The 25864-nt window shown below is 44.3% G+C and overlaps 1 protein-coding gene and 1 long non-coding RNA gene across 3 annotated transcripts in view; one reads left to right on the top strand and one right to left on the bottom strand.

Moving 5' to 3' along the window:
• SCAF11 (SR-related CTD associated factor 11) overlaps positions 1–25441 on the top strand; it is a 207905-nt gene extending 182464 nt beyond the window's left edge. Inside the window, exons 13-15 of one of the 2 annotated variants that reach the window (XM_069764481.1) lie at positions 14868–15089; positions 23288–23407; positions 24721–25441. In XM_069764481.1, coding sequence (XP_069620582.1) covers positions 14868–15089; positions 23288–23407; positions 24721–24834 — 456 coding nt within the window. In that variant the 3' untranslated portion in view covers positions 24835–25441. The remainder of the gene's footprint in view (positions 1–14867; positions 15090–23287; positions 23408–24720) is intronic. The other variant, XM_069764483.1, reaches the window with a different exon arrangement.
• On the bottom strand, positions 1714–2868 carry LOC138675877 (uncharacterized). Its single transcript, XR_011320725.1, has 3 exons — positions 2738–2868; positions 2577–2654; positions 1714–1846 (listed from the first exon to the last, which is right to left on the bottom strand). It is a non-coding gene; the product is annotated as an uncharacterized lncRNA (long non-coding RNA).
• Positions 25442–25864: the final 423 nt, after the last annotated feature.

Below are 25864 nucleotides of genomic sequence, written 5' to 3'. Positions count from 1 at the left end.
GGAGTACTGTGTCCAGTTTTGGGCACCGGTGCTCAGGAAGGATATAATGGAACTAGAGAGAGTACAAAGGAGGGCAACAAAATTAATAAAGGGGATGGGAGAACTACAATACCCAGATAGATTAGCGAAATTAGGATTATTTAGTCTAGAAAAAAGACGACTGAGGGGCGATCTAATAACCATGTATAAGTATATAAGGGGACAATACAAATATCTCGCTGAGGATCTGTTTATACCAAGGAAGGTGACGGGCACAAGGGGGCATTCTTTGCGTCTGGAGGAGAGAAGGTTTTTCCACCAACATAGAAGAGGATTCTTTACTGTTAGGGCAGTGAGAATCTGGAATTGCTTGCCTGAGGAGGTGGTGATGGCGAACTCAGTCGAGGGGTTCAAGAGAGGCCTGGATGTCTTCCTGGAGCAGAACAATATTGTATCATACAATTATTAGGTTCTGTAGAAGGACGTAGATCTGGGTATTTATTATGATGGAATATAGGCTGAACTGGATGGACAAATGTCTTGTTTCGGCCTTACTAACTATGTTACTATGTTACTTTGTTTCGAATATTGGACGTCTTGCATGGCAAGACGATATGGTTTAATACACTTTAAGTAAATGTTATATGTTTGCTGACTTACTACATGTTTGTTGACTTTACTACTAATAAAACACCTCCAGTTAAACACCCTTAACAACTTGACTCAACAATACAGTACACACATGTGTTTTCACATAAAGAGACAAAACCGGAATTGTGCAAACAAAATAGAAATTTTATTTAACAACAAACAATGGGTTTTATGTTCGGGGTCTGTATGATATATTGTGGACCTTGGGGGTGTTGAGCTGGGATGATTGAGTTGCATTTGATTATGAAGGGGTTACAGGGGAAGGGGCAATTAATTGAAGGATTGGCCCCTGGATGGGACTGGACATATTGGGAGTAGACGACACATTAGGAGTTCAACTGTGGGAAGAGATAGGCAAATTGGAAGGTGGACAACCAAGGGAAGATAGTGACATATTCAACAACAGAGACACATTGGGAGGTGGTAGGAGCATTTTTGGCTGAGATTTCTTGCTCCTGCTTTCACGGTGCGGCGCTAAGTCAATAGTTGGAGTCCTTCTGGGTTTCTTTGTTTTGGCCTCTGTAGCAGCGCGTGGTGCTGGAGAGTGCAGCGTGGTGGATGCTGCTTGCTGCAGGGGTGCTGCAACCTGGAGCGTGGTGGATACGGCTTGCTGCAGGGGTGTTGCACTCTGGATCGTGGTGTAGCTGTGAACTGGGGGAACAGGCCAGTGATGCAGTGCTTGTTGATGCTGGTAAAATCTGGCCTGCGTCTGATAGCTTCTGGACTGCTGCTGCTGTAATGCCTGGCTGTAGGCAGCTTGGCAGGCCTGCATGACGTTCAGCTGGAGTTCAGGCGTAAGGTTTTCCGACACGCCCCGCTCTATTGCTGAAAAAAAATGTCTCGCCGGTCTCTGAAGGTCGGCTTCCAGGAGGTCAAGGCATCTGTGGACATCCTGGAAAAGTGTGTTCACCTGAGTGAACCCACAATCCAGTCTATCTCCAGTCACCTGCATCCCATCCTGGAAGACCGAGCTTAAGTGAATAAACAGGCATGACTGACCTCTCCCAAGCCCTCTGCCGCTGTCGAGCAGTTCCAACAAAAGCAGTGTGAGAGGGGAAAACCTGATGGACCGGCTGCTTGTTCCCCAGCCTGTGAAACCTGCCCGCTTGCTACATCGCTGGTGGATGATTGGGACTGTTGAGACTGTTCGTTGGCTGGTCGATGAGGGGCCGCTTTATTAAAGAAAGATCCAGGTTCTATAGTGCTGCTCCAGGTTCTGAGTGGAAAACAAAAGAAAAATATTACTACTTTTTTTTTTTTAAGTTTATATCATAGGCAGCAGAAAAGATACTCATGTTCACTGAGCAAGCGCAGGCCTCAGAAAAGTCAGCATACGATTATATTTATAATTCGAAAGCTTTGGAGCAGCACTTTAAGGGTAAGTTCACACAGGGCATTTTTGCTGCGTTTTTTTAACGCTAATTTTCAGCTGTTTTTTACAATACCAGCAAAGCCTATGAGATTTCAGAAATCTCATGCACAAACATTGTTTTTTTGTGTGTTCTGTATTTTGTGCTTTGCTGCGTTTTTTGGACATAGAGCATGTCACTTCTTTAAGCGTTTTGGCTGCGTTTTTTCACCCATTGACTTGAATGGGTGTTGAAAACAATGCAGGTATCATTATTTGCTGCATTTTTGCTGCTGAAAATCCAAGGACATTAGCATGGACAAAGAGAAAAAAAACGCACCAAACACGCACTAAATACGCAACAAAAAAAAGCACCAAAAATGCACGTTTTCATCGCAGCTTCTTTCCTGCCAAGATGATCCGGTTTTGCTGCAGAAAAAAAGCAAAAACGCCCTGTGTGAAAAAAACGCCCCAAACACGCACTAAATACTCAACAAAAAAAGCACCAAAAATGCACGTTTTCGTCGCAGCTTCTTTCCTGCCAAGATGATCAGGTTTTGCTGCAGAAAAAAAGCAAAAACGCCCTGTGTGAACTTACCCTTAACCCACGTCTCCTGTCTGATATCCTTATTGAAGCGATCCTTCATTGAACGCCAACAAACTTTTACTCTCTTTTCTGTGAAGGGGGGAAGAAAAACAACTGGATTATAAAAAAGGACAACATTTACAGCAAAACAGAGACCACATTGCAATACTTACAAAAATCCTTTCTGACTTGTGGCCTTGCATGGTCCCAATCATTCAACAGCGATCTGGCCACTTCTTCCCACTGTAGTCGAATCAATACTGGGTCGGAATGATTACGATTACGGGGGTCCAACAACACTACATGCTCTTGAACCAGTGGAATGAGTAGGTCATTATCAATAACATGTTGACCTTCCTCACGTTGTTGAACCTATAGATGAAATAAAATAAGAGAAAAAAAAGTACAGTTTTAAATGGACAAAACTGAAAAAAAAAATCCAATTACAAGTCTGATAACTTTCCTCCTCACAAATTTGAACCCTACAACCCTGGGAAGATTCATTTCCACTTGACTGCTCCTGCTCTTTCTCACTGGAAGGTTCCTGTAAAGAAAATACATGATTTACCACATGTGTAGTATTGGCAGTCAATACATACCAATCATTATATCCAATGTGATTACATAATCAATGTTATGTCCACCCTGGGAAGCAGTCAGGTCTTCACTGGAGGACATGTTTGAAGAGCAGGCTGCAGTCAAGTGAAACCCTACAGAAAAGAACATAAAATCTGAACATGTTTAAAAAAGACAAACACAATGTAGTGTAAGCAAAAAAAAAAAGAAAAAAATTTGAACGACAATACTTGTCCCCGCTCAATAAGGTAATGATTATTCACCTTAATGAGTGGGCACCCGTGAGACCCCGGCAGCTGCTGGAAGCCGACGGTTGCAGCTGTAACTGTGCACGCGCTATAAGAGAAATTAATATTCATTGCCATTTCAGTGAATATTATTTCTCTTTAGCAGCGGACACAGGCTTTAGCCGCAACCAACGGCTCCTGCCTCCTTGTGACCCGCTGCTCCCCCAACCCGCCGTAAACTGGGATAATGACTCGTGTATAAGCTGAGGGGGACATTTTCAGCACAAAAAAAATGTGCTGAAAAACTCTGCTTATACATGAGTGTATAAGGTACTAGATGGTGGCCCGATTCTAATGCATCTGGTATTCTAGAATATGTATGTAGTTTACAGCCACGTAGTATATAATACAGCCATGTAGTATATAGCACAGCCACGTAGTATATTGCCCAGGCACGTCGTATATTGCACAGCCACGTATATAGCACAGAGACGTAGTATATAACACTACTCATGCAGTATATAACAGGCCACGTAGTATAGAGCACAGTGATGTAGTATATTGCCCAGCCACTTAATATATACCACAGCCACGTAGTATATAGCACAGCTCATATAGTATATAGCACAGAGATGTAGTATATAACAGCCCACGCAGTATGTAACACAGCCCACGCAGTATCTAACACAGCCCACGTAGTATATAGCAATGTGGGCACCATATTCCTGTTAAAAAAAAAAAAAAGAATCAAAATATAAAATAGTTAAATACTCACCTTTCGGAGCCCCCGGATCCTTCCGAGGCGTTTACCGATGCTCCGGTCCCAAGAGTGCATTGCGGTCTCTCAAGTTGATGACGTAGCGGTCTCGTGAGACCGCAATGCATGGACCGGTCATCGCAATGTCGCGAGGAGCGGGAAAGGCCTCGGCTGAATCCGGGGGCCCACGGAAGGTGAGTATATAATGATTTTTTTTTTTTTTAACATTAGATCTTTTTACTATTGATGCCGCATAGGCAGTATCAATAGTAAAAAGTTGGTCACACAGGGTTAATAGCAGCATTAACGGACTGCGTTACACCGCAGCATAACGCGGTCCGTTAACGCTGCCGTTAACCCTGTGTGAACGCTGACTGGGGGGAGTATGGACTGCGGGCACTGACTGCGGGAAGTAAGGAGCGGCCATTTTGCCACCGGACTGTGCCCGTCGCTGATTGGTCGTGGCCGTTTCTGTCTGTCCTTCTGTCTGTCTTTCTTTCTGTCAAGGAAAGACGGAAGTGGACCTTAGACAATTATATAGTAGATATAGCTTTGCATAATATGAATGGAAGACAGCTGCAATTTCAGGTGTGGTATGAACCAATTTATCTTGATTAATCTTAATACAGGGAACGTTTGTTTGGGTTATTTTATAATTAAGGGCTTTAGCTAACATTCTTCCTGGTTTGTTACCAAACTCATAGAACCTACTTTGACCTAACTGAAATAAACATTTACATGAAGGATCAAGTAATTTTTTAGCTTCTAATCTTGCTTTAAGAAGATCTCAGGGTTGCAGTAGATAGCGCCTTTTTATGAATCTACTCCAAAGTAGTGACTCTCTGTAAGGCTAGTTTGATTGCCTGACCTCTTTGATTCTGGACCCATGTTTGATAAATACCCCTCTTAAGTACACACTTGAGGGCTTCCCATTTAAATGTAGGAGCTGCCTCATCATTTCCGTGATCAACAATAAAGTTAGATATGGAGGCACGTATGTCTGAGACACATAATGTAAGTAATAATTGAAGTGCAAGGACCCTGATGTTTTGGTAAGGGATGGTACTTTTAGTGAGCAATATACAGGGGTGTGATCTGACCAAAGTATGCAACCAATACTAGAACCTGAAAGCCAAGGTAAGGCATTTTGTTGGAGGAGAATATAGTCTAACCTGTCTAACTGACTAGAAGAATTATGCGGATGGAAGTAAAAACTATAGTCCCTATCTGATGGGTACTGGAGCCTCCAGATGTCATAAAGCTGCATTCGCAAAAAAGGCCATCCTGATACACTTGATAACAGCATAAGAGAGATGCGATTTATCTAACACCAGGTCAAGGGTATCATTTAAGTCCCCACAAAATATTACGTCACCCTGAATTAAGAGAAAGTTATTGTCTACTATCAATGAAATTGGCTTGTTCCTGATTATTGGTATATACACTTATGATTGTAAATAGCTTACCACTGATAACTAACACTAAGATAATATATCTCGCCTCCTTATCTATCACACACTTAATGACTTGATGCGTTAACGATTTGTGAATCGCTATAGCAACTCATTTTAAGCTAGATTCAGGGTTATGAGCAAAATGTGTAATATTTGTGTCTAAATTGTAGGAGCATGGTTCATGCTAAAGTGTCTCCTGAAAACATGCAATGTTTACCTTTTTCTTGTGGAAGTGATGAAGGATTTGCACATGTTTTTTTGGGCATGTTAAATCCTTTCACATTCGGAGAAGCGATATTTAAGTCCCCCATTCCGAACCAATATGAGATTCTTCATATCTATAACTATCGTGTAAGATAGCTGTGCTGCCAGGTCCTCATGCTCAGAGATAAAGAGCGGGAAAGATTAGGGAAGAAAAATTCTTAACCAGAGAGATGACAAACATGAGCAGAGGAAAAACATCTGCAAAAAAGACTATGAAACATTCCTAACCAGGAGTGTGCGAGTCCGCATTGGGCACAGCAGAGGCTCCCACCCTATATGGGGGTTACTGAAGCTAAACATCATATATAGCTACTCCTTAAAGGGACACTGTCACCTGAATTTGGAAGGAACAATCTTCAGCCATGGAGGCGGGGTTTTTGGGTGTTTGATTCACCCTTTCCTTACCCGCTGGCTGCAATATTGGATTGAAGTTCATTCTCTGTCCTCCGTAGCACATGCCTGCACAAGGCAATCTTCAATCCAACATTGCAGCCAGCATGCAGCCAGCGGGTAAGGAAAGGGTGAATCAAACACCCAAAAACCCCACCTCCATGGCTAAAGATTGTTCCCTCCAAATTCAGGTGACAGTGTCCATTTAAGTCAGTTGCTACAAAAAAGTGATAATAGCAATTGGCAATTTAAATCTAACGGTTATAAACATGTTATAGGCACCATATGTTCAATTAAACCTCCAGAGTCCAAAGGTTCCTTGGAAACGAAAAGAGAAGGGGGTCTTGGATGTTATTTTACCATGGACAAAAAAAAGTCAAGTAACGTTTCTTGCATCCTGATATCCGGAAGGAGGATAGCCACCAGCTCCTTGGCGCCCCGTTCTAGGAGGTAAACTTGAACGAAATGAAGAATAGAATGAATGTGGGGAAAAACCACTAAGTGTTTTTTCTTGCCTCCAGGGCCAGCGGAGTTTAATCCTAAAGTAGGCCAGTGAGGCACAACAAGCTGGATAGAAATGTTGGTAGATCTTCAGGTGATCGCAAAATAATGACTTTGACCCTCTTTGGACAGACTTAGGCCGGCTTCACACTTGCGAGTTTTACGGACGTAAGAGCTCAGAAACTACGTCCGTAAAACTCGCAAAAAATACGGCACAATTCTTCTCTATGCCTCTGCTCCTATCTGCCGTATTTTTACTGATCAGTATTATACGGCTTTCTACGGCCGTACAAAATCGCAGCATGCTGCGTTTGTCACCGTACTGCTCAAGAAATACGCCAATGAAAGTCTATGGAAGCGTGAAAAATACGGATTACACACGGACAAGCAGTGTGACTTGCGAGAAATACGCAGCGCTGTTAGAGAGAAAAGCCGGCAATTCAGTGCGGTGTACAGTAAAATCACACTGACAGCTTACAGTAGAATAGGTAGAATAAATGTGTACACATAGAATAGGTATATATATATATATATATGTCAGTGAGACACATATATGTATATATATTAATATTTATTCCAGCGCTATACAGCTTGAAAGCCGGTAATTCAATTACCGGCTTTTTCTTTCTCCTTCCTAAAACCCGACATGATTTGAGACATGGTTTACATACAGTAAACCATGTCTTCTCTCCATTTTTTTTGCAGATTCCACACTACTAATGTCAGTAGAGTGTATCTGCAAAATTTGGCCATTCTAGCTCTTAAAATAAAGGGATAAATGGCGGAAAAAATTGGCGTGGGCTCCCGCGCAATTTTCTCCGCCAGAGTAGTAAAGCCAGTGACTGAGGGCAGATATTAATAGCCTGGAGAGGGTCCATGGTTATTGCCCCCCCCCTGGCTAAAAATATCTGCCCCCAGCCACCCCAGAAAAGGCACATCTGGAAGATGCGCCTATTCTGGCACTTGGCCACTCTCTTCCCATTCCTGTGTAGCTGTGGGATATGGGGTAATGAAGGGTTAATGCCACCTTGCTATTGTAAGGTGACATTAAGCCTAATTAATAATGGAGAGGCGTCAATTATGACACCTATCCATTATTAATCCAATTGTAGTAAAGGGTTAAATAAAACACAAACACATTATTTAAAATTATTTTAATGAAATAAAAACAATGGTTGTTGGAGTATTTTATTCTACGCCCAATCCAGTCACTGAAGACCCTCGTTCTGTGAAAGAAAAAACATAATAAACCAACAATATACTTACCCTCCGCAGATCTGTAACGTCCAACGATGTAAATCCTTCTGAAGGGGTTAAAACATTTTGCAGCAAGGAGCTTTGCTAATGCAATGCTACTCCTCGCTGCAAAACCCCGGGGAATGAGTCTAAATATAGATCAATGAGCTATATTTAGCTTCATTTGCGGTGAGGCGCCCCCTGCTGGATGTTCATAGATCGTGGGAACTTTCCTAGAAAGTCTGGGAGCTCATGTCGGGTTTTAGGAAGGAGAAAGAAAAAGCCGGTAATTGAATTACCGGCTTTCAAGCTGTATAGCGCTGGAAAAAATAGTAATATATATACATATATGTGTCTACTGACATATATATGTATATATATACAGTATATATATATATTTTTTTCTTTTTGGGACACATGGATCATTTCTATAGCGGTATGTTGGTTTTGCAAGCCTGCGAGAAAACCACGCAGTACGGATGCCATACGGATTACATACGGAGGATGCCATGCGCAAAAAACGCTGACACACCCTGCCTACGGAGGAGCTACGGACCACTATTTTCGGGACATTTCAGCGTATTACGGCCGTAATATACGGACCGTATTTTCATACGCTGAGTGTGAAGCCGGCCTTAGAGAGGGGGAAACTCCAACAAAAGGGAATCTCCTTTTTTCCAGGACATCCAGCAACGGTTTAAGCGCTGTGTCAGGGTATGGCACGAGAGATCAGGCATAATTCAGATAGATTTGTTTTGGTATGTAAGATTGGCCTTCCTCTTTGCAGCTTGAAGAATGGATTCTATAATGGCATAGAAATGAACACGACAGATTATGTCCCTGGGGCAAGATTGAGCCGAGTGTGGGGGCGCAGGCTCTGTGCACTTTATCCCTTGAGGACGTCTTGAAAATAGTTAAAAGTACAAATGGGATATCTTTGGTACTGATTGATTCTAGTAATCCTCTGAATCAGAGATTATTTCTCCTGTTTCTGTTTTCTAAATCATCCAGATTTTGTTGGAGTATAATTACAGGGACTGCTTGTGCACAGTGTCCTGTAAGACCTGTATAGCGGACAAATTGTTCTCCTGAGTTTGGGTTTTTACATCAACTCTAGAATTTAAGAGATGAGAGATCTGACCTGAATTGTGCAAACTGCTGTTTACACTCCACCACCACCTGAGAGGTCAGGGCTGCAATGTCCCTTTTAGTTGGGATTGACTGGAGAAGAGCCCGTAAATCTACTAAGGATGCAGGCCTGTCATCATCGCCATAAATGTATTTTAGGGGTGGTGGCTTTTCTGTATGGGATTCACTTTGTGTTGTGGAGTTGCCGAGATCAGGCTTGCACAAGGTTGATGTCAAGCCCACTGTATCCGTAGTTACAGAGGGTAAAGAGTGGTGTTAAATTGGTAAAATGTCCACATCATTTAACCCCTTTGCGAGATGCACCGTACTAGTACGGCACACGTTGCTTCTCTCCCTTTGTTGTGGGCTCTGGCAGTGAGCCCACATCTTTCCCGGGACATGTCAGCTGTTCAAAACGGAACAGCCGCAGGTGGAATCGCGATCCACCTGTGGCTATTAACCCGTTAAATGCCACTGTCAGGCTCTGACAGCGGCATTTAACAAGCGTTTCCGGCAATCGGGCCGGAAATCTGCCCACCGGTGACCCCCTTCACATGATCGCAGGTCGCCGGTAGGATGGCATGACAACCAGAGGTCTCCTGAAGACCTCTATGGTTGTCACTGCCGACTTGCTGTGAGCGCCGCACGGTAGCAGGCTCTCATGGCAAGTGAGGTATTTGGCTACATAGAGGCGACCTGATCATCGCCTGTATGCAGCACATCTGATTGGCAGTTTCTAGTCTCCCATGAAGACTATTGAAGCATGCCAATAGTAAAAAAAAAAGTTTTTAACCCCTTTCTGACTATCGCAGCTGACATCTGGCACTACGTGCCAGGAGCGGTCACGGACCGCTCCTGGCACATTAACCCCCGGCACACTGCGATCAAAGATGATCGCAGTGTTCCGGCGGTATAGGGAAGCATCGCACAGGGAGGGGGCTCCCTGCGTGCTTCACTGAGACCCTCGGAGCAACGCAATGTGATCGCGTTGCTCCGAGGGTCTCTTACCTCCTCCCTGTAGGCCCGGATCCAAAATAGCCGTGGGGGCCTTCCAGGTCCTGCAGGGAGGTGGCTTCCAAGCGCCTGCTCAGAGCCTCCCTGCTGTGCCTGTGTGATTACTGATCTGACACAGTTCACAGCAGAGCATCAGATCAGCGATCTGACCCTATATAGTCATGTCCACCCCTGGGACAAAGTAAAGAAAAAAAATTTACATGTGTAAAAAAAAAAAAAAAAAAAATCCTAAATAAAGAAAAAATATATATATATTGTTCCAATAAATACATTTCTTTATCTAAATTTAAAAAAAAATAAAAGTACACTTATTTAGTATCGCTGCATTCGTAACGACCCGACCTATAAAACTGTCCCCCTAGTTAACCCCTTCAGTGATCACCTTAAAAAAAAGAGGCAAAAAAATACACTATCATACCGCCAAACAAAAAGTGGAATAACACGCGATCAAAAAGACGGATATAAATAACCATGGTACCGCTGAAAACGTCATCTTGTCCCACAAAAAATGAGTCATCAGCAAAAAAAATAAAAAAAGTTATAGTCCTCAGAATAAAGCGATGCAAAAATAATTATTTTACATATAAAATAATTTTTATCGTATAAAAGCACCAAAACATAAAAAAATATAAATGAGGTATCGCTGTAATCGTACTGACCCGAAGAATAAAACTGCCTTATCAATTTTACCAAACGTGGAATGGTATAAGCGCCCCCCCCCCCCCCCAAAATAAATTCATGAATAGCTGTTTTTTGTTCATTCTACCTCACAAAAATCGGAATAAAAAGCAATCAAAAAATGTCACGTGCCCGAAAATGGTACCAATAAAAACATCAACTCGTCCCGCAAAAAAACAAGACCTCACATGACTCTGTGAACCAAAATATGGAAAAATTACAGCTCTCAAAATGTGGAGACGCAAAAACTATTTTTTTCAATAAAAAGCGTCTTTTAGTGGGTGACGGCTGCCAATCATGAAAATCCGCCAAAAAAACGCTATAAAAGTAAATCAAACCCCCCTTCATCACCCCCTTAGTTAGGGAGGGAAAAATAATAGAATTTAAAAAAAAAGTATTTCCATTTTCCCATTAGGGTTAGGGTTGGGGCTAAAGTTGGGGTTGGGGCTAAAGTTAGGGTTTGGATTACATTTACGGTTGGGGTTAGGGGTGTGGTTGGGATTAGGGTTAGGGGTGTGTTTGGCTTAGGGTTTCAGTTAGAATTCGGGATTTCCACTGTTTAGGCACATCAGGGGCTCTCCAAACGCAACATGGCGTCCGATCTCAATTCTAGCCAATTCTGCGTTGAAAAAGTAAAACAGTGCTCCTTCACTTCCGAGCTCTCCCATTCGCCCAAACAGGGGTTTAACCCAACATATCGGGTATCAGCGTACTCAGGACAAATTGGACAACAACTTTTTGGGGTCCAATTTCTCCTGTTACCCTTGGGGAAAATACAAAACCGGGGGCTAACAAATAATTTTTGTGGAAAAATAAAGATTTTTTATTTTCACGGCTCTGTGTTATCAACTGTAGTGAAACACTTGGGGGTTCAAAATTCTCACAACACATCTAGATAAGTTCCTTGGGGGGTCTAGTATCCAATATGGGGTCACTTGTGGGGGGTTTGTACTGTTTAGGTACATCAGGGGCTCTGCAAATGCAATGTGATGCCTGCAGACCAATCCATCTACAGTATGTCTGCATTCCAAACTGCGCCTTCCGAGCTCTGCCATGCGCCCAAATGGTGGTTCCCCCACACATATGGGGTATCAGCGTACTCAGGACAAATTGGACAACAACTTTTGGGGTCCAATTTCTCCTGTTACCTTAGGAAAATACAAAACTAGGGGCTAAGATATTTTTGTGGATAAAAAAAAAGAATTGTTATTTTCATGGCTCTGCGTTACAAACTGTAGTGAAACACTTGGAGGTTCAAAGTTTTCACAACACATCTAGATAAGTTCCTTAGGGGGTCTTCTTTCCAAAATGGTGTCACTTGTGGGGGGTTTCAATGTTTAGGCACATCAGGGGCTCTCCAATTACGACATGGCGTCCCATCTCAATTCCAGTCAATTTTGCATTGAAAAGTCAAATGGCACTCCTTCTCTTCCAAGCTCTGCCATGCGCCCAAACATTGGTTTACCCCCACATATGGGGTATCAGCGTACTCAGGACAAATTGCACAACAACTTTTGGGGTCCAGTTTCTTCTGTTACCCTTGGGGAAAAAAATGGGGGTGAAAAGATCATTTTTGTGAAAAAATGAGTTTTTATTTTTATGGCTCTACATTATAAACTTCTGTGAAGCACTTGGTGGGTCAAAATGCTCACCATACATCTGGATAAGTTCCTTAGGGGGTTTTCTTTCCAAAATGGTGCCACTTGGGGGGGGGGGGGGGGAGGGTTTCAATGTTTAGGCACACAGGGGCTCTCCAAACGCGACATGGCATCCCATATCAATTTCAGTTAATTTTGCATTGAAAAGTCAAATGGCGCTCCTTCCCTTCCGAGCTCTGCCATGCGCCCAAACAGTGGTTTACCCCCACATATAGGGTATCAGCGTACTCAGGACAAATTGGACAACAACTTTTGTGGTCCAATTTCTCCTGTTATCCTTGGTAAAATAAAACAAATTGGAGCTGAAGTAAATTTTTTAATGTTTTTTTTTTTTTTTTTTTTTATAAACATTCCAAAAATTCCTGTGAAATACCTGAAGGGTTAACCCCTTCCCGACCTCCGCCATACTATTACAGCGGAGGTCGGGTCCCCTGCTTTGATGTGGGCTTCGGTGCTGAACCCATCTCAAAGCCGGGACATGTCAGCTGTTTTAAACAGCTGACATGTGCCCGCAATAGCACAATTCACCCGCCGCTATTAACCAGTTAAATGCCGCTGTCAAACGCTGACAGCGGCATTTAACCGGCGCTTCCGGCTGTGCGGCCGGAAATGATCGCATCGCCGGCCCCCGTCACATGATCGGGGGTCAGCGATGCATCAGGATGGTAACCATAGAGGTCCTTGAGACCTCTATGGTTATTGATGCCGGCCTGCTGTGAGCGCCCCCATGCGGCTGGCGCTCATAGCAAGCCTGCATTTCAGCTACATAGCAACGATCTGATGATCGCTGCTATGTAGCAGAGCTGATCGAGTGGTGCTAGCTTCTAGCCTCCCATGGAGGCTATTGAAGCATGGCAAAAGAAAAAAAAAAAAAAAAATTTTAAAATATGAAAAAATAAAAAAATATAAAAGTTTAAATCGCCCCCTTTCGCCCCATTCAAAATAAAACAATAAAAAAATCAAACCTACACATATTTGGTATCGCCACGTTCAGAATCGCCCGATTTATAAAAAAAAAGGATTAACCTGATTGCTAAACGGCGTAGCGAGAAAAAAATTTGAAACACCAGAATTACGGTTTTTTGGTTGCCGCTACATTGCATTAAAATGTAATAACGGGCGATCAAAACATCTGCACAAAAGTGGTATCATTAAAAACGCAAGCTCAGGACACAAAAAATAAGCCCTCACCTGACCCCAGATCACGAAAAAAGGAGACGCTACGGGTAACGGAAAATTGCACAATTTTTTTTTTTTTAGCAAAGTTTTGAATTTTTTTTTACCATTTAGATAAAACGTAACCTAGACATGTTTGGTGTCTATGAACTCGTAATGACCTGTAGAATCAAAATGGCAGGTCAGTTTTAGCATTTAGTGTACCTAGCAAAAAAAGCCAAACAAAAAACAAGTGTGGGATTGCACTTTTTTTGCAATTTCACCGCACTTGGAATTATTTTCCCGTTTTCTAATACACTACATGGTAAAATCAATGATGTCGTTCAAAAGTAAAACTTGTCCCTCAAAAAATAAGCCCTCACATGGCTATATTGACGTAAAAATAAAAGTTATGGCTCTGGAAAGGAGGGGAGCGAAAAACGAAAACGCAAAACTGAGAAAAGCTGGGGTCATGATGGGGTTAAAGGGATCCATTGGCTTATGTTTTAATGAGCTGCACAATCATATTACTGATTTGAGGGTGGGGGGTGGTTAAAACTTGACGGTTTCCCTTTAAGTTTTGGCTACCCGCTATCATATTGTGGAGGTGCTAATGGGTGACAGATACCCCTACTCTCTAGCCATTGGCTTTTGACCCCAGAATTTAAGAGGTAAAACTGCAACTAATTGCAGCTGTTATAAACAGATTCCAGCTGTAAAATACAGTTAAAGCCCCGACATTTAGGGTACGTGCATACCTCAGGATTTCTGGCAGAAATTTTCCTGACAAAAACCTGACATTTCTGCCAGAAATTCGCATGCGTTTTTTTCGCGTTTTTTTCCCGCGGTTTTGATGCTTTTTTTGCACTTTTTTATGCGTTTTTGATGCTTTTCTTCTTGTGTTTTTTCCAAATGCATAGGATAGCGGGAAAATTGCAGAAAATCCGCAAAATTAATGAACATGCTGCTTTTTTTTTACCGCAATGCGTTTTTTTTTGCGGAAAAAAATGCATCATGTGCACAAAAATTGCAGAATGCATTCTAAATGATAGGATGCATATGTAGGCGTTTTCTAATGCGTTTTTCTCACGAAAAAAATGTGAAAAAAACCTGAACGTATGCACATACCCTTATTCAGGGAATTTCAGGAAGGAAATGGTACTTTACGTAGCTGATAACATTAAGTTTTTAGTTTTGTCACTGTGTGATTGTTTTTTTTTTGTTGTTTTTTATTTTAATTCTTGATATTGTTAACTTTTTAACAGGGTAATCCTGGTGCTAGCTATGTACGTAATAATGTAAATGCACCACTCTTGCCTGCTCCAGCATCAGTCCAAGGAACAGTCGGGGTTGCTTTAGGACTACGTTCTGCCACTGTGGCAACATCGAGTTACAACAAAAATTCATACACTTCTTCTGTAAAATATATCACTCGAAAGGAAAGTGTGACAGTGGAATCAAGTGCAGACAGCTCCAAAAAAGAAAAGGTAAGCAGAACTGTGATTTCTTAAATTTTGTAACAAAGATTTGTTTTTATTTTATTTATTTTTGTTCCTCTCATTTACAGATGTGTGGAGGTCTAGTATTTTGAGAATCTTGTGTAAAATAATCAGCTCTAATATCGCATGGATAATTTTTAACCCCATTTCTGTTTTTAGTGCAGCTTGCCGGTCCCTTCCACTAAAATGCTGCATTTTCCTGTTCATGCCAAACTATTGTTTGTCATTATCATTCAGTTGGATACCCTCTAACCAGGGCTGTGGAGTTCGTAAGCTGAAACTCTGACTCCTCAACTTCCCTGACTTCCGACTCCACAACTTCCCTGACTTCCGACTCCACAACTCTGACTCCTCAGCACTGCCTCACTACTGAGCATGTACATAAAGTGCAGCACAGATTCATCTTAATTAACAGCTGAGATACTTAGCTCAGTAATAGAGATGGGCGAACCCGAACAGTAAAGTTTGGCATCCGTACCAAACACCTACTTTTTGGGCACGGACAACAAACACTGACTTACTGTTTGGGTTCGGCTCCCTGAACACCTTGTGTTTGTTGCCCTGTCATATACGTGACAACGCGGCAAATCATTACCGCCGGTCAGACAGCCGTGGTTCCCACGCTGTCAAAAGACAGCATGATCTGAAGTATAAAGTTTACCTCCGGTCAGATGACGCCTGCTGCCACTAATAACCGTGAGACAGGAGCAGTTTATGGGAGTGTTCTGTCAAAGCGCCAGAATTGGCGCACCTAATAGATGCGCCTCTTCTGGGTAGCTGGGGATGGCCAATATTCATGGCCCTTTACCAGCCTGAGAATACCAGCCGCCAGCTGTCTGTTTTAGCAAGGCTGGTTGTCAAAAACTTTTTTTACTTATTTAAATAATTATAAAATACAGCGTGGGGACCCCTCTATCCTTGATAACCAGTCTTGCTGAAGCTGACAGATAAGGGTTGAGTTTTGCCTGCCTGGTTATCAAAAATACGGGGCGGGAATGAGCACCATTTCTTTTTATTATTATTTATTTACAGCGCAGGCGCGCTGATGAACACTCCCATCAGCCGCTCCTGCTCTCACTGTTATTAACGGCAGCAGGCGTGGGCTGATGGGAGCAGTAGTGCCATCAGCTGACACCAGTGACCAGAGGTAAATTTTATATCTCGATCACAGCTGTAGGCTAGCGCTGTATTGTGACAGCATCGGAACCGCGGCTGTTTGACCAGCGGTGATGATTTCACTGCCGTTCAGAAGCGGTGCTGTCATGCACATGACAGTGTGGCAATCACTGGATGTTCGAGCCCCCCATTCAAGTGAATCGGGTCCAGGAACTGTTGATACCCAACCTTTCTCCTTTGCCTCATTGGGTGACACAGGACTGTGGGTGTATGCTACTGCCGCCAGGACGCTGACACTAAGTAAACATAAAAAAAGGTTTAGCTCCTCCATCGTATACACCCTGACACAGGCCTAAGGCAAACCCAGTTTATGCGTAGTGTCTGAAAGAGGCACAGGTCTGGTTTCCAGACTCTCCATATGTTCTCTCTTCACATGGAAATGAGAAAGGTGCGACGAACTTTTGAAGGGGTCCGATCTCCCCAAACCAACAACGGGCGAGCACGTGGAGTGTCGCCTCCATGTATCCTCTCCCGCAACGTGGGACGCCTTGCTGGACTCAGCCCTGACCACCCTATGGTAACGAAACCCTAGGCTGTACAGGTGCCTATGGACTGTCCATGCGGCCTCCACTGCATCACCAATGCGTAGACAGCGGTGATAGGAGGTGGACGGTCCCTCTCCTCATCCCCTGAAGAGAAGATGGAGTTAGGGTGCCTGCACCGTCCTTTCTAATAGCCCCCCTCTGACCTTAAGCTCCATCGTGTGGTGGCGGGCTGAGAGGGTTCCTGCAGCAGCAGCATCCCGGGAACAGCAGGCGCTGCGGTTTTTTCTGCCATTGGCAGCGCCACTCCGCGGGGATCCTGGTCGCCTCTTCATCCTCATGCAGGTCCGGGTAAATTTTGTGACTGGCGTCTACCGAGTCAGGCCACGGGTGGAAGTCCCGCCCCCTCCGGTCACATCATCGGCCGGCGGGTCCCGCATCCCTCTCCCTGGGCGAACGCTGGGGGGGAGAAAAATCTAGACCCCGGCTTCTGCCGTGTTAGACCGTGGGTGGAAGCCCCGCCCCTTCCAGCCGCGTCATCGGCTGTAAGCCCCGCCTCCCACAACCCCACAGTGAACATGGGGGAAAAATATAGGCCGGCTTCAGATCTCCATAGGCAGTGGACTGAAAATGCCGCCATTTCCTGCGGGACCACCCACCAAGGAAGTGCTCCTTTTAAGAGAATAGTGCGGTTGCGTCGCCCTGTGACAGGTTCCACAGGATGGACAGGGACACAGGACTGGGGTAAGTGCTACTCCCCCCAGCCTGACAGCTGCCATATCTGTTTTCTAAAACGCTGTTTATAGCATCAGTAGGGTCACCATGTCTAGAAGGACCAAGTCTCACACAGTTTTATATACTGCATGTGTAGCCTGTCGTTCCGCTTTCCCGCATGCCCAGAGTAATCGTCTCTGTGAGGCCTGCGATTCCAAACACGCTCAGGAACCCTCCCCTGCGACTCAGGCAAAAACTGTAGTTTCTCCCTGGATGGGTCACTTCCTTGTCGCAATCTATGGCACCCCTAACCAAGGCAATCGAGTCCCTTCAAACCCCGGCTGGGGCCAGGAACAGCAGTTCTACCTTGGAGAGGTCTTCCTTCTCACTGGGGTAGTAGATGAGAGGAGTATATATAGACTCAGAGAAGCGTATATTAGGCTTGAGGTAGTGACCTCAGACGGCCAGATATGGGACAGGGGCTGGAGGGAAGCCGCTGTGTTATGTGAGATGTCCTATCAGACGCGGAGTCCACCGCTAGTCTCTAGCCTAATATACGCTTCTCTGAGTCTATATATACTCCATCTACTACCCCACTCCTATATAGGCGGTTACTACCTTGACTGATGAAAGTCCGCTTGGGCTGAAACGTTTCCAGTGCTACCTGTAGTACTAATCTACAAATATAAATACTTAAGTTGAGTGCGAGACTTTTTCATATTTTACTATACGGTTTGGGTACCTAGTCTCTGCACTGGACTATAGCAGTGCACACGGTGTTTATTCTCATATTCCTTCTCACTGGAACCTCCGGCCTGCAGGGGCCGCGCTCTCACTAGGTAGATGTGGGGGAAGCAAACCCATACAACGTCTCCCGGTCGATCAGGTGCATCTGCATCCTTCAGTTCCGCCTCTCATTCACCCTCACAAGCAGAGGTTAGAGAACATGGTTCAGACTACGATTCTGAAGGATCCCTCGATTTTGAGGTACTTGATTATCAGGAGTCAGTAGACAGCCTAATTGAGGCCATCAACCAAACCTTGGATATAGAGGACGAATCTACCTTGGCCTCAGGTCATAAGGTATCGTTCAAGAAGATTAAGCAGCCTCATAGGGTGTTTTCCACTCACCCTGAGTTTGAGGACTTAGTCCAACGTCATAGAGAGCATCTGGACAGGCGTTTCTCGGGACAAAAGGCTCTAAATACAAGATACCCTTTTGCCCCTGAGCTGCGTAAGAAGTGGGCAGAATCCCCGTCGGTAGATCCACCGGTTTTTCGTTTGGCCTCTAACACGCTGTTATCCCTTCCCAACTGCTCCTCTATTAGGGATCCAACTGATCGGCTCATAGAAAGTTTGGCTTGTTCAGTTTTCGAGGCTTCAGGTTCTGCCCTCTCACCCTCTTTTGCGGCGACTTGGGTAGCTAAGGCCATGATATCTTGGTCAGAATCTTTAACTAAGGCTCTACAGGAGAGGAACCTACTGGTGGAATTGACAGAGATATCAAATGAGATAGCTCTAGCTGGGAACTACCTGATCAATGCATCTTTGGATGCAGCGAATGATGCGGCATTAGCTGCCGCAAGCGCAATTGCCATTAGACGGGCTCTTTGGTTGAGAACATGGCAGGCAGATTCCACCTCGAAAAAATCCCTTACAACTCTCCCATATCACGGTGGTCGATTATTTGGGGAAAAACTGGATCAGCTCATTTTTGATACCACAGGGGGGAAAAGCAATTTTCTCCCACAGCAAAAGATTAACCCTTTTGTCACCAGTTTCAGGCTTGTTTCAAATCCTTTCTTAACTTCAGGTGGACCCCAGCGTCAAACCCCGCTGGCCCAGGTCGACCTAATCAGGACAGAGATCATCAGATCTCCTACAGGGCCAACCCGTTGGGAAGAATGTGGTCCCACCTACCAAGGTCAAGGGAATCTCGGTCCCATAGGTTTTCGGCCAAATGACTGGAGGTGGTGTCCGATCGCCACCGACAGAGTAGGCGGCCGTCTACTCTTGTTTCATCAGTCCTGGCTCACTGTGGTTCACGACAGGTGGGTAAGAGAACTAGTGTTCTCAGGGTACAAAATAGAGTTTTTCAGTCACCCCCCATGCCTGTTCTTTCCCTCCCGTCTTCCCAGTTCAGAATCCCAGGTACAAGCCCTGTTCAGAACTGTAGAATCACTTTGGCTCCGCGGGGTCATCACTCCAATCCCGAAGGAAGAGAGATTTCAGGGGTTTTATTCCAACCTGTTTATAGTTACCAAAAAAGACGGATCTGTAAGGCCCATTCTGGACCTGAAAAGTTTAACAGGTTTGTCAACATTCGTCACTTTCGAATGGAATCTCTACGGTCGGTCATTGCGGCAGTGGAAAAGGGAGAATTCTTAGCCTCAATAGATATTCAAGATGCTTATCTTCACATTCCCATATTCCCTTCGCATCAAAAATGTCTACGTATTGCCATAGGCAGCCTACATTTTCAGTTCACAGCCTTACCTTTCGGGCTGGCCATTGCACCCAGGGTATTTACAAAGGTCATGGCAGCAGTGGTGTCCATCCTGCATTCCCGGGGCATACTCGTTTTGCCATATCTAGACTACCTCCTTATCAAGGGGCCATCTTTTCGAGCCTGCGAGGAAAATGTCAGCATTACTCTGAATACTCTTTCTCGCCTAGGGTGGCTGGTGAATCTAAAGAAATCGTCCCTTGTACCATCTCAGAAAATATCTTTTCTAGGGATGATCTTCACCTCACAAGGGTTGACAATCCTACCCCGACACAAGGTCCTGACCCTCTGACAAGAGGTGAGGATCCTTCGCCAGCCGATCTACCATACAATCCGGTTCTGCATGAGGGTCTTAGGAAGGATGGTGGCGGCAATAGAGGCAGTAGCTTTTGTGCAATTCCATCTCCGTCCTCTCCAACATGCACTGTTGGCAGCATGGGACAAGAATCCGTATTCTCTCAACCTCAGGTGCCGTCTGTCTCTCCAGGTCAGACAGGCTCTTGCATGGTGGTCAATGAGCCCTTCTCTACAACAAGGGAAACCCTTTCCCCCAGCCCATTGGCTGGTAGTCACGACAGACACCAGTCTTCTCGGTTGGGGAACAGTGTTTTGACACCACACAGCCCAGGGACGCTGGTCCTCGCGGGAGTCAACCCTCCCGATCAATCTATTGGAGATTCGGCTGGCGCCGCAACATTTTCATCATCTTCTAGCAGGCCGCACTGTCAGGATTCAATCGGACAATGCCACAGCAGTGGCCTACATAAATCAGCAAGGGGGTACCCGCAGCAGGGCGGCCATGCACGAGGTAAAACAGGTCCTCAACTGGGCCGAGAAGAACCACTCTGTGATTTCGGCAGTCCACATCCCGGGCGAGGAAAACTGGGCTGCGGATTTTCTCAGTTGTCAGGGCCTTGCATCCAGGGAGTGGTCTCTCCATCCTGAGGTGTTTCAGCAAATATGTCATCGCTGGGGCACCCCGGACGTGGACCTGATGGCTTCCGGAATGAATGCCAAAGTACCCAGGTTTGTCTCCCGGTATCAAGATCCACAGGCAATCGCCGTGAACGTGTTGGTTCTACCTTGGAACCAGTTTCGTCTCCCATACCTGTTTCTGCCTCTGGCACTGCTCCCGAAGGTAGTCAGGAAGATCAAGACAGAGGGAGTCCCAGCAATCCTGCTTGCTCCAGATTGGCCTCGTCGGTCATGTTACGCAGACCTAGTGCAGCTGCTCACCGAGGTTCCTTGGCGGCTTCCAGAACACCCAGATCTACTGTCTCAGGGCCCGATCCACCACCAGAACTTAGGGGCCCTGTGTTTAACGGCCTGGCCATTGAATCTTGGATAATGATGCAGGCCGGGTTCTCACAAAAAGTTGCCGCTACCAAAATTAGCGCCCGCAAATCCGTCTTAGCACGTATTTATCATCACACCTGGAAGGTTTTCTTTTCATGGTGCAGAAAGCATGGGCTTCCCCCACTACATTACTCCATCCCTAACATTCTTGCTTTTCTCCCAGCCGGCCTGGATTCGGGGCTTGCACCAAGTACTCTCAGAAGACAGATATCATCCTTGTTGGTTCTTTTTCAGCGCCGTCAATTTACAGGTGAAAACTTTTCTACAGGGAGTCGCACACATGGTGCCACCTTACAGGGCCCCCCTGGATACTTGGGACCTTAATTTGGTCTTTAGTGCCTTGCAGGAAGCTCCTTTTGAGCCTCTTCAGGACGTCTCTCTGACCTACCTTTCCTGGAAAGTCGTGTTCTTGGTGGCCATAACTTCCATTAAGCGGGTATCAGAGCTGGCGGCTCTATCCTGCCGGGCTCCGTTTCTACGGTTCCATCAGGATAAGGTTGTACTCAGGCCAGCACCCTCGTTTTTGCCACAGGTGGTTTCCTCGTTTCACATTAACGAGGACATTGTCTTACCTTTTTTTTGCCCGGCGCCAACGCACTGTGTGGATAAAGCTTTCCATAGGCTAGACCTAGTGAGAGCTCTTAGGAGGTACATTTCACGGACGGCGCCTTTTCGGCAGACGGATGCGCTGTTTGTCATTCCTGAGGGTCGCAGGAAGGGACTCGCTGCTTCAAGATCCACCATGGCCAGGTGGATACGATTGGCTATTCAGGAGGCCTACCGCGTCAAGGGCATGGTCGTTCCGGCCAGAATCAGAGCACACTCCACTCGAGCAGTGGGGGCTTCCTGGGCGCTTCGGCAGAACAGGTTTGCAAGGCAGCAACCTGGTCCAGTTTGCATACCTTTTTACAAACACTATAATGTCCATACACAGACTTCTGCAGATGCAAGTCTGGGTAGAAGGATTCTTCAGGCAGCGGTAGCGCACCTATAGGCGGCAGATGCCTGGATATTACTCCGTTGAGTCAATTTCCCACCCAGGGACTTCTTTAGGACATCCCACAGTCCTGTGTCCCCCAATGAGGCGAAGGAGAAATAGGGATTTTTGTGTTGCTCACCGTAAAATCCTTTTCTCCGAGACGCTCATTGGGGGACACAGCTCCCTCCCTGTTAGCCAGATGGCTCTTTTTTGTTATTTTACTTTATCAGTCGGTAGGGTCGTTTTCTAGACATGTTGTTTCTGTATTAATGCTGACTTTTATATTTGTTCTCCTACTGCTTTTTGCACCAACCTGGGTTTGCCTTCGGCCTGTGTCAGGGTGTATACGACGGAGGAGGAGCTAAACCTTTTTTTTTATGTTTACTTAGTGTCAGCCTCCTGGCGGCAGTAGTATACACCCACAGTCCTGTGTTCCCCAATGAGCGTCTCGGAGAAAAGGATTTTACGGTGAGTAACACAGAAATCCCTATTTTTGTAACTGTTTGGCCGAACCCGCCGGTCCCGAACATTCAGGTGTCCGCTCATCCCTCAGGAACAGAACAGACATTTGTAGGACATTATATAATGTTCCCAAATTCTTATGAAAACATTTACAGCACATCCTGCACTGAACTACTGAACCCAATTTATTATATATTTTAGGAGTCTGAACTGGACTCACTCCACAGCCCTGCCTCTTCCTGTGAAAATATGCAACCTCTGTGGCTATCTGTTGACAACACTGTGACCCATGCTCATCCTTTTGCTCTTCTGGAGATTATTTGCATTACATTAAAGATCCTGCATAAGAATTTGTGCTCCAAAGCCTTTAACTGTTCAGGATTGTGATTTTGTTGCAGAGTTGTTAAGATGCTGTTAAATATACCACCTAAAAATGTACTACTGCATGTCTGCTTAAAAATGTTCCATAATGAAATTTTTTTTTTTTAATGACTTCTATTTTTAATCCTAGAAGATTCAAATCCAGGAGAGGGCAGCACATGAAGTTAAAGTGGCTATAAAACAATACTATCAAAATAAAGAGATAACAAAGGATGAATATAAAGAGATAGTGAAGAAAGCGGTTGACAAGGTAAGATGAATATCAGATAACTGCCTAATGGTGACCTTGCAGGCGCGATGTGCAGCGTTAAACCACCGCTGACGTCTAACAAGTTTAATGGCCTGTTTTCACAGTTAGAGCGCACTTCAGATATGCACGGAAATAATCAGTAATACTTTGTTGGTTGGGCATATGCTGACATTGCTCGTGGCATTACAGGTCCTATTTAGGATGATATACTGCAAAAAATAGACATTTGGGGCCAACCAAAAGATAATTCCACCCAAATTTTAAAAATATAACTAGAGATGGGAGAACCCGAACAGTAAAGTTCGGCGTCCGTACCAAACACCTACTGTTCGAGCATGGACACCGAACACGGACTTCACCAGGAAGTCCATGTTACTGTTCAGGTTCGACTGTCCGAACAGCGGGTGTTTGTCACGCTGTCATGTGCATGACAGTGCGGCAAACACTGCTTCTGATCGGTGGTGAAATCATCCCCGCCGGTCAGAGAGCCGCGGTTCCCATCACTGAACATAATGTATAAACTGAGGATCCTGTTCCAATTTTTGTTTTGCCTATTCTGCAAATTCAGCGTGCTGATCTGGGTCATCCTCTTTGAGATGCTGCAGCAGCCTGGATTTTTAATGGTGCCATTTTTGAGTAGGTAATATCCGCCGAAGGGATGTTCGACTGATGCCAGATCGGTGTGCTGAATTTGCAGAATGGGTAAAACAAATCGGAACAGAACCGTCCGTTTACACCGAACATTATGTTCAGTGATGAGGCAAACTTTTTTGGGTGGGCCATTTATATTCTGCACCTAAATAACATGGGAATTGTGACAATTTTCTTGCGTAGGGTGTCTTGCATTGAAATCTGCTGCAATTACCTGATACTGCGTTCACCAGACATCAACACAATTTCTCTCTGTTCCTCACGTGTCAACCCCTGCGACATGTTAATGACCGTAAACAAAGAGAAACCTAAAAATAACTCATGAAAGAATAAAGTTATGTTAAAACCAAGCACACCATTGTTTTTCTGGTGAAATTCTCAATACGTTTGATGTGTCACATGACCCTCTTCCCATATGAAAAAATAAAGTTGGATCCAAAATGGCCGACTTCAAAATGGTCACCACCCATCTTGAAAAGTTTTCCCCCTCCCATATACTAATGTACCATAAACAGGAAGTTGATATCACCAACCATTCCCATTTTACTTAGGTGTATCCATATACATGGCCCACCCTGTTTATATTATGTATGCCTAGTCTATGGTAGAAGTTATGGGACTGTACATGCGTTTTATAGTATAGATTTTCTCTTTTTTTCTAGGTTTGTCACAGTAAAAGTGGAGAAGTAGATTCAACTAAAGTGGCAACTCTTGTAAAAGCGTATGTTGATAAATATAAACACTCTCGCAAAAAGGGGGATGACGACAATCTGTGAACCACAGGCCATCACTGGAATAAAAGAAAACTAAGGACTGCTACATTAATTGTCCAAGTGCAATTTCAGTGTCTCCACATAAATGGTCGCAACTGTGATTAGACCGGGTTTTGATAAATAATTTTTCAATGTAGAAACCTTTTTGATTTAGAGCTCTTTACCCCTCTTACCGCAGAAGACTTAATGGATTTTTTGTTTTATTAGGGTAAACATATGAATAATAATGTACAGCGTTTTGACCTTCTCAATGATGTGTGTAATATTAGAGATGTTAATCTCCATACTTGGCTATCAGCTGGTTATTGTGTGTACAGTACATGTAATCTGTTGGTTATGAAGTCTGATCATAAGAATCTATCTTTGATTGTGTTTTCTTCTCTTAATACTAGTGAGATGTTTTTCTTGGCTCCTTTATAGTCTAACTGGACACACTGGTCTTTAAGTGTACCCAATGTATGCAGGTGTCTGTACCTTGATATAGAATCTGTTTAGAAATAAACTTTCAGAATAACAATATGCCTACTGCAAAATATGTCCAACAAATATATATATTTTTAACATGGACATGATCTATGGAAACACCAAATAAATAAATATGCTGCTTGTTTGGGTTGTTTCTCTTTTGTGAAATTTGTACTCTATGTACTCACAGGCTTGCCCTCCTATATTAAGTCTTTTTTAAACTGTTGTGAAAAAAATGGGAATAACCGCCACATACTTTATTTTTTATTTAGATAAAAATCTCCTTTCCAAATGTAATGTAGCTATTTTATAGTTTCCTTGTAAAAACAGATAAGGACTGTATGCCGTAAAAGGAGAGTTGGTGAGAGGTGAGTGGGATGGAATATCTTCTATTTCAAGGCAGAGAAAATTGAACCTGTTCAGTTTGGCAAAAAAAGATAACTTGGATTAGATCGTATTAGGCCTTTATTAAGATGGCTGTATTTCTGTGTCATTATTATGGGCGTTCAGCCTGAACTTTAAGCTGTTTAAGTGAATCTATCTTATCGCCACCAAATTCTATTGGGTC

The sequence above is a fragment of the Ranitomeya imitator genome, chromosome 4, assembly GCF_032444005.1.
Source record: "Ranitomeya imitator isolate aRanImi1 chromosome 4, aRanImi1.pri, whole genome shotgun sequence".
Lineage (NCBI taxonomy): Eukaryota > Metazoa > Chordata > Amphibia > Anura > Dendrobatidae > Ranitomeya > Ranitomeya imitator.
The sequence above is the reverse complement of the archived record's forward strand: the minus strand, read 5'-3'. Positions and strand labels throughout refer to the sequence as shown.